The 14,298-nt window shown below is 42.2% G+C and overlaps 1 protein-coding gene across 10 annotated transcripts in view; it reads left to right on the forward strand.

The window, feature by feature from the left end:
• The window catches only part of prdm16 (PR domain containing 16), a 166,607-nt gene that overhangs the window by 40,784 nt on the left and 111,525 nt on the right, over nt 1-14,298 (forward strand). For all 10 annotated transcript variants that reach the window (XM_084016445.1, XM_084016443.1, XM_084016447.1 and 7 more), the window contains exon 2: nt 12,881-13,344. In XM_084016445.1, the coding sequence (XP_083872571.1) occupies nt 12,881-13,344 (464 nt within the window). The remainder of the gene's footprint in view (nt 1-12,880; nt 13,345-14,298) is intronic.

Genomic DNA, 14,298 nt, shown 5'->3' on the forward strand with positions numbered 1-14,298 from the left:
ATACACCCGCTCTTTCATTAGGCATTTGTCACATTGATATGAAGGGCCAGGGCAGCATTGTGACATGCTCAGAGGGCAGTATAAATATTTGATTAGCCCTAATGGAAATCGTCATGGAGCGCTAATTGCGCCACACATTATCTGAGGTGCGGTATCAGCGGCGGACATCCCCTTTGATCCTCCCTCCCTCTCCCCCGCTCTTCTTCCTTTAGCCCATCAAAGCCTCTCTTTCTTTTGTTTATGCAGTTTATTTTGGGTCATATGCCATTATCTGCCCCCTCCCACCCCTCCGCCTTCCTGCCTTTTCTTGCCAGCTCTCGTTGTTGTCATCTTCCTTTCAGTGGACACCGACGTCTCCATCTGCCTCCTCACCGTGTGTCTTCAGTGTTGTCCTCTGGTGCTCCGTTTGCTGATGTTTCCCTCTATGACGGAGCTGAGGCTAAATAGCTGCAAGGGCCACACATGCACACTAATAGTCAACACACAAGGGACCGGAGGACAATACACAGCCGGGAAACAACATGCGCGTTTTGCTTGTTCTCATCTGCAGCATGAAGTAGCACTATTAAACGCAATGTGTGGGGAAATGTGTGAAAAATGACCACACGGTTGCAACTCAGCCGTAACACCTTGAGAGTCTGTTGACAATTACTATTTTTAATCACATGTTGGAAGAGCAGCCTGTTCTTATTGCTGCAGTCAGCGCTCAGCTCAGTGAATGTGCACCTTCATTCTGACTGCCTTTTATTCTGCTCGCTTACTTTCAGCTTGAATTGAGTCATCCCCTTAGTTTTTCATGATTAATATGTATCCTTTAAGGTATTGAGCATTCTTTTGATGTGCACACAATGAGTTTTTCTATTCTTAACATGTCCTTCCGTAACCTCCGTCCTGTTTATATTTACTTGTTGTTATTTACGCCGTGTCTCCCGCAAAGATCTGTGACATTGTTTGGTGTCGCTCCTCTTTTCTCTCTCCCTCTCCTCTCACACCCTCCCTCGGACGTTTCCATTTAGCCAAAGACAAAACAAGTTAATTAGATCGGAAGTGCAGGCCTATCAATGGGGAATCAGTATTCAAATCAAGGCCCCGTCTGGACACAAACAGCAGGAAGCCAAACAAGACCCCGGTGCGGCTGAATGAGAGAGGGAGAGAGACAGACTGTAGTTCACACACACACACACAGATGCACACAAGTACGTATATGTTCATATTAGCCCTTAAGAAACTTCATTTATTCTGACTTTGTAACTGAGTTTTGTAACTGAGGGCTCTGCCCTCAACATGTTGTCTGTGAGTTAAATAAAGGTTCAGTCAAACTCAGGGGTCCATAATCTGGCCCACTTGCACTTGGAGTTGGGCAGTACACTATACTGAGAGATACAGAGACTGTAAATAGCATGGAGATAGCAACTTTAAATGTCAAACATGTAGCATTAAAATATTATATTATTATTATCATTATTGATAGCAAGAACCTGTAAGAATAATTTTAGATAACTTAGGAAAAGTAACCAGACTGAATTTAACTTGTGTGTTACTGGTTGATGGCACAAACAGATGTGTTATTATTCAAGTGCTAACAGAGCTGAAACATTAAGACCACCTAGCCCAGACAAAACCGGCAACCATTTTTCACAACTTAATCATTTCAGTATTGTAAAGTTGAAGGCAAATGCATGCAAAACAATGCCAGAGAAGTCAGGAGTTTTACTGTAAGTGACAACATCCTGTTTGTGACAGGATGCAACAGGGTTTGTTCAGAGAAACATAAACATTTGCATATGATTGATTTTAAAAATGCCATTTTGCATCTTTAGAAACTTGTGAACAACATGTAAACTCAGGGAATTCATTTTCCCAATGGGAAAGCCAATGATCCCCTATGACTTTCCATCCCTCCCTCCTCTGCCTCTGTCCTAAAACTACAGCACCCCCTAAAATATCAGGATACAGGTGTTGCTGCTTGTCTAACTAATAGAAAAAATATTGGCTTTATAATACAGAGTGTCTGCATGTTTTTTTTTCACATACATGAGCAGATATGGATGTCAAAGAAAAGGAAAGGCAGAGGAGAGGGGAGGAGAAGGGGGGTGGGAGGGAGGGAGGGAAAGGTCCCATTATCTCATGTGGAGGGCCACCTGAGCTAAAGACAGCCATTTGTTCCCAAATCGACCTGTCGACCCCCGCCTAATTACCAGCCAATTATTTCCAAATGGACCGCATTCACCCCACACTCTGCACACTTAAAGAGGAGAGGGACAAAATTGCTTCTCTCTCTCTCTCTCTGTCTGCCTGTATGACTCGTTCACTCTTCCAATCCGTTTGTCTTTCTGTCTTTCTTTTACTCTCCTTCTCTACTTCCAGCATTTTTTTATCCAGTGAGAAATACTTTTGCACTTATTGTTGCAGGATTTTGTCAGTCCAACCAGCCGCCCATTCAAACACACACACACACACACACACACACACACACACACACACACACACACACACACACACACACACACACACACACTCACTCATTTATTTTCATATGTTTGGTTGCTAATTAAGTGGCCTAATTATGAGAAGATTTGACACCGAGCCTGTGTATTGCCATTGTGTGTTTGATTATTGTCATTTTCACACACAAATATTATGATGCAGTGCTCATAGAGGTGCTACATATCTCTATGCTCTCTCGCCCTCGCTCTCTCTCTCTCTCTGGCACCGGTCAGTCTCAGCAGGCCGATGTGTATCGATGGGTCCGGCATGCAGGAGCCACCCGAAGGAGAAGAAGGCTGTGCCCCTGTTCCCAGAATTCTTTGTGGTTGGCCTCCATTGTTCGCCACCACTTGTATACAGTATTGTCAGACTGATTGTGAGCCTCCACTCTCTCTCACTCCGCGGACGGCTAGAGAGCAAGCAGAGTAGAGGAGACGGAGGGAGAGGGGATGAGGAGGAGGAGGAAGGGAGCAGTAAGCATTGTGTCCCTCGCTCGCCATTCTCCTGCCTTCCCATCTGTTTCCCTCTCTTCCTTCCTGTTTCTGTGGGATAGTGAACAGATTAGTAATAGCACCGCCACAGCTCCTAATAGGGGAAGTCATGGTTGGGAAATACGATGGATCGGTTTGAGATATCATCTGGCTGAGTGGCGCAATAGTTTTGAACTCTGACACCTGGCTGCTTGCTCGCTGACTTTGATCACATAGATGCAGACTTTCTGTATGTTAAACATAGAATATATTATATTGTAATTCTCCACCGCCTGCTCTATTACTCATCTTGTTAATGTTTGAATCAACCTTTTTGACCACTTTTCTGCCATATGTCAGAGCTGATACATTTAAAGCACCTGCACTTAGCTGTATTCTCATTTACATGGAGTATTAACTATGTTCTATAACTATTACCATACAACCAATATCTGGGAAAATATATAATAATGAATGAGTCAGAGAGAGTTTGTGCTTCTGATGCACTGATTGAAGGGCTGCGATGAACATTTTTTTTTTCATTATCAATTAATCTCTTGATTAATTTTCATTTTAAACTTTCATCCAAAAGGCATCCTTATTTGGAAGCATTGTTGTTTTATAAATATATATAATAGTTGACTTACATTTTCTGTCATTGGACTCACACTTGACATTTATTCCAAGTTTATTATGCACTAATTAAGGGGTATAATTATGGGAAGAATTTAACATTTTTAGATGAAATATTTAGTCCATCAAATGCCCTAAACAGAGATTAAAAGCCAAGGTATATGTCTTTAAATTGCTTGATTTGTCTGTCCGCTAGTAAAAAAAAAAAACATTCAGAAACCTACAGTATGACCGTACTAACAGAGAAAAGCATCCTGACATCTGCAAAACATTAAACACAGAATATTTGGTATTTTTGCTTGATAGATTAAGGGATTGGCTGATTATTTAATAAACTCTAGGAAAATGTCTCTCATTTGTCTAATAATTACAGGATATTTTGATTGCCTTAAAGACAGCCTCAAAATGACATTTTCTTGACAAAACCTGAACACTAAAATCTTCACATTATTTGTGGAGGGGCTATTGACTTGCCTTATATTATTTACAGGTGTTATGGTTAATGTGTCCACCCCCTGTGGACTATTCTTCTCATATAATATATATCCTATTGAGCAGCAGCTTAATATCCCCACAGGGATCATTTAAGCTTCATCTGATCTAATTTAATATACATATTCTGGAAAGTTCAGTGTTATGTGGCTTAATGTGGCCGCCTCAGATGTGTGTGTGTGCGTGTGTGAGTGTGTGTGTGTGTTCTGCTCACTGTGGACTGAGACAAGGCTGCGTACCGGCCTCCTGGCTGAGCTTGAAGCTAAGTGGATTAGCATATCTCCCATGTCAGCTCCATTCACTGTGACAGCCTGATGACATGGGACTGGGTGACGGCCGCGACCCACCTGACGTCCACGGCTCAGGCCTCCCAGCAGGTGGTCTGACTCTGGGAGGGAGGGAGAGAGGGCGAGAGACTGAGTGAGCGGTGGGGGGAGTCAGAGATGGGCTTATAGAAGGAAAAGTCATGCTCTCTGCAGTTACAAGAGTTTCAGTGAACAGCAAACATTCTTGTCCGTCGTTTTGTGTCGGTATAGTTGGAGTTGTGCTGTCGGTCTTGTGTCTTAAGTTTCTCCTCACTGCATAATAGGTCTGTGAAGAAAGACATTTGAATCATAAAAGCCTTTTAAAAAATGGGCATCTAGTATGCAATATTTGATTAGATTGTTTAACATGATCCTTTTCATATAGAAACTTTTTATTAAAACATTTGTGTCAATGATAAGAGGATTGAATGTTGTATGTACTTCAGTATGTGTATATATATATATATGTTCATACAGAATACATATTTTATACTTTTTTATAGTTTGACTGAACTAAAAATAAATGTAATTGTATGCTGAATGGTATGTGCAATAATAGTTTGTATTATTCTAAGCATGGAACTTGGAATAGCAGCAGCTCTGCCCGCTGAAGTGCAGAAGACCGCTGCTGGTCGACTGGTTTATTATTTTTGTTCACCTTGAGTACACTCTCTGTAACTACATTTAACTGTTCTATTACAGAAATCCAGAAATCAAACACATTTATGCACACACAGACTATATATATATATATATTCTCTGGCTCACACTGGCCTTCCTCTCCTCGACTTATCTACTCCCTTCTCTTTATCTCCTCTCCTCTGAACCTTTCGTACCTCATCTTCTCCTTCAGGACCGTTGCATCGTATCTCACTTCTCCTCTCCTACCACACAGACTCTCTAGTCCCCCGTGACCCACCTTACTCTCCTTCTCTCTAACCCTCCTCCTCCTCCTACACAGTCTCGTGCAGACCTAGCCAGGCAATGCTAACACTTTTGTCAGGGTGATTAATAGCATGCTGCATTGTTGTTAATTCACTGGCTAATGACTAAAGGGAGCAGGCGAGAAGAAGAGAGGAGCAGAGCGGAGCGAGGCTGGAGAGTAATAGACTGATGTATGGATGTAGGCTGCTTCTAGTGGCAGAGGTGAATATCATCACCCCCCCACCCCACCCTTCCATCTTCCATCCACACCCCCACGTACGCAGACATACAGCTACTGTATTGTAAGCAGAAAAGGCTAGAATTTAGCACATACACTGACATGTTCAGCGACACATGGAGGTACATGGCACTCGGGCAAGGTTATGGCACAAAACACCCATGGGCTGTGAACATGATTATGCATAACTAAAGCTTGATAGAACAAAGACATAAATATTTTTGTTTAATTAAATAGTTAATCAGGTCTTCCAGGATCTCAAAGCAACTCTTTTTTTCTTTTCTTTCTTTTTTTAATGCAAATATGTGACTTTTTCCAAAAGTATTGGACTAAAAATGTAAACTAATAAGTGTTAATTTGAGATAAATTGATTTTTATTTGAAAGGACAGCTATATGTTCCAGTGAGAGTAAAATTGAGTTTTTGCAGATTGTCATTTGACTGTGGCTCGTAAAAGTGGTTCTCAAAATTGGCAAAATGGTCACAGTCTTTTGTGGAAGCATTGCTGGAATTTGAAAACGAGTTATTGGATATGTTTGTGGTAATCGTTAGCGGATTATGAATTCTCTGAACATTTGGTCTAGCATTCTCCCTGCCTCACGTTGCCTCATCTAGATATTGCACACATTTATTTTCAAATTGTTGAGAATAGTTGGACAAGAGTGAAGACATACAGTACGTTACTCGCCTGGATGTGACGGGAAGATGTAATGACATTTTATTGAATCAAATTACAAAAAAATTAGACTTCATGTTTTAGACTAAAGACAAAAGATGTCTCCATTTCACATACGAACGCTGACGTGCACACAAATAGTCACAGCAGCTAACCCTTTCCACTCCCTGGTTAATAAGAATAGATGGGTCTGTTCTGCACACTGTCTGCCTTGGTGCTCCCATAGCTGGCTGGCCGGCCCCGAGTGGCTTGCTAAATGAAGCTGCACCAGAAGTGGGTGTAGGGACACACACACACACACACACACACATATGCATACTCAGTACAATTTGTTTTTCCTCCATAGACTTCTATCAAATGATCTGGGTCTGCTTATAAAAAAAGGGACATTTTGCTTTAACATTTAATTTGCCAGAATTATGTACCCCGTATTCGACTTTACATTGTTAAGAATTTTCAGAAAATTAAATTATTGCTATTGATTACTATCACTTCTGTAGATAATGACATATAATCTTCACTGTTCGTCCCCCTCATAGATCGCTCACAAATCTACATCAGTTTCTACATCAAAACCTACCTCAGAGAAATAGGACAGAACCGTTTATTGATTTTCCAGATTCTCCTCCAGTGGTGGACTAGCTGCTATGACATATTTAGTAGTGCTGCCTTCATTTAAATGATCTCTTGTAAATGTTCTTGCTTAGGTATGCCGTGTTCGGCCTGGACAGATTGTCACATTACAGATGAACCTCATTTAGCTGACAGTAAAGATGACCAAAGGTTAAGGTCTTTATCATCACAGTTTCATGCAGTTAAATCACATCTATTTTTATTTCACGCTCATCTCTTTTTTTCATTCCACCTTTTCACTTTCTCATTTTGCCTGCCAATCCCCCTCTCTTCTTCCTGTTTTACCCGGCTCCTTTCCCTATCCATCTTCTCTGTTTTTTTGCCCTTCTCCCCTCTCTCCACCCTCCCCCTGGGTGATGTTTGCAACTCAATTTGGTAAATGTAACTCAATATTGATTATTATTAATATTTATCATGTTTGCGAACATGTTTTCCTCTAGTGCTATTAATCTGCCCTGTTAATAAATGTCTGCAGTAGCCGGGGCCCCGGGGCGCCTGGGGACCACAGGGCCACCACACACACACACACACACACACACACACACAAACACACACACACACACCTGCTCTCGGTTGCAGGACGTCGCCTGCTGTCTTCTATTTGCCTGGAGGCTTGATTTCAGCGTAAACACACACACACACACACACGCTGTTGGAGGATGGAATGCCTTCAGGCTGCTCAGCACAAATAACACATCAATACATCAACCGTGTTGTTTCGCCACTACACCCAAAGACAAAAGTGCACACTCACATATGAAGACACAAAGGCTCCAGTGTGTTCCTTATTGAGCTACAGAGACCAAATTCAGTCCAGTTGTTTGTTTACGAGTGCTACAAGAGAAAGGAAGTAATGGAGAAATAAACTACAGAATAGAGCAAGAGATCAGGACAGGGACAGCTCCCCCTAGCAGGATTTATAGACTGATAGCCATACCTGTCAGAGATAGTAAGGGAAGAGCACCCACACACACACACATACACACGCACACACACACAATGAAGACTATGCCCTGCAACAAGGTATGTCTGGGACTGTGTGTGTGTGTGTGTGTGTGTGTGTGTGTGTGTGTGTGTGTGTGTGTGTGTGTGTGTGTGTGTATTCCGACCTTTGCACACGTTCCTACACGGCGTATATGTGCATAGATACATAGAAATGAAAACACTATTTCAGTTTTTGTTTTGGTGTTTATTTTGGTCATGTTAGCACTTAAAGTAATAAACACAGTTTACCACACATGAGCACAGAAGCAGTATACAGGGTGACTCACAAAAGCATAAACTTTAATGTAGCAGTAACTACAGTTAAAACATGTGATGGTTATTGTGCAATTATTATGCAGAGCAGCATGTGCACCCCTGTAGGGCAAAGCTTTTTAAGCACAACTCCTTTTCTTTCTTTCTATGGTCCTTTCATTTATTTATTTTTTTGTCTGCCACTGTGATCCTTATTTAACCACTCTGTAGAAGCCATGTTGTAGTTTAAAGTGTTGTTTGGAAATGTTCCCCGGTGCTTTTACAAGGGGAAGTGTGGCGTTCTTGCTGGTATTGTAGCTGACTGTGCCCCCGATCCTCGCTCACTGCTCCCAACCTCACACACTAAACACACAACGTCTCCCCCGAATGCTCTCCTTCGGCTCCCTCGTCACATGCTTCCATTTATACATAATTTTGAATACAGTACCCCAATGCCACAGTAGAAAAAACGCACCATTGTACATTTATTCACCTCGCTTTTTCACCTCGCTCACTCCACCTTTTGATTTGCAGCCGTTTGATTTTTACAGCTGCCTCTCTCCTCCGCCCCTCCTGTTTTAAAGCGGAGGGTGTTCTGAGCTCTTTTGTGTGGAGACAGAATCATCAAAGGCCTGCTTAATACATAGGAACAGGTACCAATATCACTCTGTGGCCCAATAACGCAGCTAAGTGGGACCATATTGACGCAATATAGCAGCACAAACAGAAGATTAAGCTTAGGGCTTCAATGCCGCCCCTCACAAACTTCTACACACATATGTGCACATGTAGGCACAAAGCTCCCACATCAAAAATGTTTGGTCATTTATTGCTCAACCAGCTACCCATTTTTCATATCTGTCAGGGTCCACACATTCTCCCTCTGCCTTCGTTTTTTTTTTTCTTTCTCCAGACGATCTTTCCTCCCCATATTTGGAGCCGGTGCAGAATTTTGCATAGTTTTGCCTTTTCCCTGGATACTGTCTTTTCATCAGTGGCTGGCTTTCCTTTTGAATTGAACCAGATCAATTTACGGCCAGACAAAGATACAGTCTCTGTGTGCATTGGAGGGGGAAGGCAGTGAAGGAAATAGAACGTGTGTGCTTTATGATGGCCATCATTGGCACACATGTCCTATTTCCAACTCTCTTTTCTTGTTATCATAGCCAGAGCCATGGCCCCACCGTGCTGCTTGCTCTCTAGCAAAGCATACACCTGGTCTGAATGCTCAAGCTATTGTTGGCATGTTGCAGTGGTCTGCAATGCTTTACACTATGTGCATCCCTGTATACAAGTAAAAATGCATCTGTAACTACAGTTTTACAAAGATTTGTGATTTTTCTCAATAAATACTTGGCTGCTTATTCATTTTATCCATTTATCCAAAAATGAGTTTATCCTTTTTTGATGCACGATTTATAGGTTCCTTCCCAGAAATCCTGCATGCAGTCAGTGTTGTTCCTTTCTACCCTGACTACGTCGACAATACAGCTCAGACTATATGCCACAAGGCACATGTGTTTATGTGTGTCCAGGCAGACGGCAGAAAATGACTCCAGATCTCTATCTATCTGCATTTAAGTCTAGAGTGCTCTGATTAAACACAACCACAGAACAATTTGCCCGTTGTAAGGCCCTCCGATTAAACCGCTGATTTCCAGCACTGTGTCAAGTTATTTTGCCATGGCAACCCTGATTGCAATGTTATCAGCATTTCATATTATTTTTGTATTTTTTTTCTTCTATTTTTTTAATCTTGAATCTTGAAAGGACATATAGTCTGATTTTTCTTTAATGGCTAGTGTTTTGTGGTTGCCTTTGGAATATTTGACATTGTTAAGTGTGCAGTTTAGAGGTTCATGCCTATAAATGTCATATCTCTGTCATATCTTGTAATTTCACTGGGACACGCTGTAATTATGAGATATCATCTTTAACTACAACACCATCTGATGTGTTGCACATGTGTGTCGAGTACAGTAACAGCTCCTGCAGACAGATGTGTGTTTGTGCGATAGCCTGCATCTGTGTTCATACGTGCCCTCAAATCTTTGTTATTGCAAGCCATGCTACAAAGTAAAGAGCTCCGTTTATGGCACGCATTTACAATTTATCAAATAAATGGGATGCCTTCATGTGGCCTGTGCCGAGCTCTCAGGCAGAGCAGCGTAGTTTTCCACTGGAATAACAGCCGCTGAACAAGCAACCCATTGTAGCCGCAGCCAGCACCGGGACCCCCAAGGTGCGAATTAATGATTGACCCCTGATGTAATCAGGGTAAATAGCTCCCCGTAAAAAGAGCAAGAGATGGCGAAAGGAACAGCCAGAGAAAGAACAACATAAGGAGCCAGGTAGAGGAAGGCACTATCTGGCCCGTGTGTTTTTTAAGAAGCCCTCAGGGAGACGAATCTAACATCTCTTTCTGTGTCTTTTGAGACGCAGAACAAGCATACAGCTGTTAAAAAGCAGCTCAATCGTCAGTTTTTAGACTCTTCGCCTCCTCCTCTTCGTCCTCTTCCTGGCCCCTTTCCTTATATTATTCCTTACTTTTTTCAGTCGAACATATTCGACTTGTCTTTGAGAGGGAAGGAGAGAGAACTTGTCCCTAGTTGCGACTAATCTGAAAATGTCCTTTTTTTCCCCTCCAGGCAACATTTTTTTTCGGAATGAACTAAATTACAACTGAGAGTTGAACTTTCCTCATACCACACTGTGTTAGCCATTTGTGCCTTTACTGCTTCGTGTGTCTCACAAAAGATGTTTTGTTCATTAAAATTAAGAGGGGTTTTCCCCCCCTCTTTATCCTTGTTACTCAATTATTTGACGTAGCGATCTGTGCATTTTTGGTGCTCAGAGGCTCTTAAAGCCAAATCGTATTTAATAGATTTTCCGAGGCTGTCTTTCTGCTTGTCAAAATTGCCCTCAATGGGTCAAGTGCCAGTGAGAGTGGGGATGTGAAGAGGGAGAGTGAGTGTAAAAAAAGTGTTTAAAAGCCTGAAAACACTTGATTGTGCAGAGGGAGCAGCAGATAGGGCTGAGTTATAAAACTTTAATTGATCTGTGAAAAGTGGAAGCTACTGCTGGCTCACTTGTTCCAATGCTTAATTGCACGCCTGTTCAGAGCCCCTATGAAACAGTGATCATTAAAAAAATGGGTTCTTTTCCAGTTGAAATCACTGGATGACGCAGAATCAGTCATAAAAGGCTGGATTTTACTGCTGCAGCTTTATATGATAAGTTTCCCGGATCTGTGTGGACATGCTGCAGGTTTGCCAGGCGCTGAAAAGCTCTTTTTGCATGCTTTCATAGTTTCACATTTCACATTTTAAAATGTACATGTCGGTTAATTTAACAACTTTCACAGCCCTCATCTGTCACTGGGCAGGAAGCCAAATATTTATCAAAGAACGAAAAACTGATGCCCTGTACGATGAATGTGCTCTTGTACAATTTCACTGATGACTTTTTTTCTACTTTGGTTTCTTGATTGGCTTTGATAATTTACAAGCCTCAGTGTTTCCCACCTCGCTTTATTAAGCATAAACAAAAAAAATAGTTCAAAAATTAGTACAAGCCTAAAACAGAAATAAAACATATTGTTGTTTGACTTTAACTTATGAATGATGCATATCTATTGTATTAAAATGCAGCCAACACACATTCACCTAATAAACTTTCAAGTACTAACAAGCACATTTTTAAGATGTCATGTTGCAGCTCCAGCAAGAATCTGGGAAGCGGTGGCAGGCTTGGCAGCCGGCTACATGGAGGCTAACAGAGGGAGAAATCTTGATTGGAACCACCCCTGCTGTAATTTTGGGCCTAGTTAGCCTGCTGATTGCCAGTCCTTGTATTTAGATATTAAAACTGCAGTGCTACTTTGACTAAAGACAGCAGAATGTGACATAGATGTGCTCTAACGCACACAAAAACAAGTTTTGTATAGACCAAGGCTGGGTATTGAACCTCTGCTCTTTGTTAATGCTGACTGAAGTGTATTGGCAGGACCAATATCTTTTCAGCACTGATGTCCAAAGGGGCGTATGGTAAAATTGTGTTGGTAAAAATCCTGTAGGCCCCAAAGAGCAAATCACACTGAGATGTATTGGCACATGTACATTTACAAACCTTCTGTGTCGACAAAAAAATCCTCAATAACACTTTTAGAGAAATGGGATGAAAATGAAAGCCAAATGTTATGTATACACACACTCACGTGGGATGGTGGGACCATTGAGCACAGGCACAATCATACTGTCAATCTCTTGATGGGACAATAATGTTAGGGGACGAGGCTAACCAGTGATAGACACAGCGATTATTTGTGAAATGAGTCCTGGCAGAAACCAGTGACTGGTGTGGAATTGAGAACTTTTCCCATCAACCACTTGGCTAACCTAAAGCTTCTTCTCTTCATCTGTCTGACTCTTCTCAAGTAGCCTCTCGAAAATCAATGATCTCAGATGAATACGTTTTCTTTTCTGCGCACCCCCAAATTCTCAGACAGTTGAGAGGTTTGGATATTGAGTGTTTTTGGGGTTTCTTTTTATGTGATGGTCAAGAAGTCATTGGGTGCGTAGTGTCTGGTGATGATGGAGATATTTCTTTGTCTCTGTATTTCAAGTTCCGAGTTAAATAGTACAAATGTAACTGGGTTAAACAGAGCTGTTCTCTCACATGCCGACAGTAAAATCCATGGGGTAATCTCCTAATACATTGCATGCCGTGTTACACTTCCTCTGCCTGCCTAGTAACAATAGTCTCTGTATATGTGTTCTGTCTCATAGATGACAGTGAGCCAGTGGACAGCATGTACGACACAGAGGCCGACCTCCCGGGTCTAGCGGGCGGAGGCAGTGCCGACAGCCCAGAAGACGATGCAGAAGACGGCGTCATCAACATGTCTCCCCTGCCCTCACCAACCCCTTCCCATCCAAACAACAACCACCACCTCCTGCTGCACCCCCATATCTACGCCGCCCACCACCACCACCACCTTCACAACAACAGCAACAGCAGCAGTAATGACCAGGATTTCACCACGCCCAAGGAGGGATCGCCCTACGAGGCACCCGTCTACATTCCTGACGACATTCCCATTCCCAGCGACCTGGAGCTGCGGGAGTCTTCAGTTCCTGGTGCCGGTCTGGGCGTTTGGGCCAAGACCTGTATTGGTGCTGGCGAGAGGTTCGGTCTGCACAGCACGCTGCATCATGAGACCACAGGCAAAGACAGCTCCTTTGGTTGGGAGGTAGGAACCAACCGGCCTTCTTTGTGTTTTGTTTTATGTCTCCATTCATTTCACTGTCCCTCACTTTTGACCACATGTAGCACAAAAACACCGTAAGATATGAGATGAAAGAGTGATCGAAAACAATGATGCAACAGTGAAGAGGGTAAGTGAATGAAACGAACCACTCTTCATTCATTCACATTTCCAGCCATCACTCTTTATCTCATCATCAGCAAACATGCTCATCCATTTGCATCCCCCCCCTCATCTTGTGAACCTGCACATACACACACACACACACACACACACACACACACGCACACATACAAAACACAGAATTTGTCCAGAATTCCAGCAGCACAGCAATGTCAGATGGAAAAATCTGCCTGATTAGTGGAGGTATCAGCTTTTCTGGGCGTCAGTCCGAGCGAGCACACTCATTTGGTCACGCCACCCGATATGGAAATGGAAGAAGCATGCCTCATGCAGTGGCGGCATATTGAACTATTAATTTTCATTTCAACATGACATTAGAGGATATTGAAGTTGCTTCAGTAAGCTCATTAAAAAGAAAAAAAAAGAAACTCTTGATCTCCGACTCACTCGCTGCGCTGTCTACCTTTCTCTCTTGCTCATGTGCCTAATCAGAGATGAAATACACTGGCCTGCTTTTCATTTCACTGACTCCTTGACTCTTCGTTTTGAGAGGGCCGGTCATTCACATAGTCTTATATTACATTTGTTTGTTATAAGCAAAGGAGACTTTGACAAGTTAACAATTTGAACACCATGTTGGAACGGGCATAATGTGCTTGAATTAGACACCACAGCTGATGTACACAAGTTTATAACATTTTCGATGTGGACCTAAAGGCCCTGCAATCATTTTGACACATTATTTTAGTGTAGTTTCTGGTTACTATGTGTAAGATTGTGTTTGGTAATATTAGAGTTTAGAATTAATTTTTCATT

This window comes from Eutrigla gurnardus (assembly GCF_963514095.1).
Source record: "Eutrigla gurnardus genome assembly, chromosome: 8".
Classification (NCBI taxonomy): domain Eukaryota; kingdom Metazoa; phylum Chordata; class Actinopteri; order Perciformes; family Triglidae; genus Eutrigla; species Eutrigla gurnardus.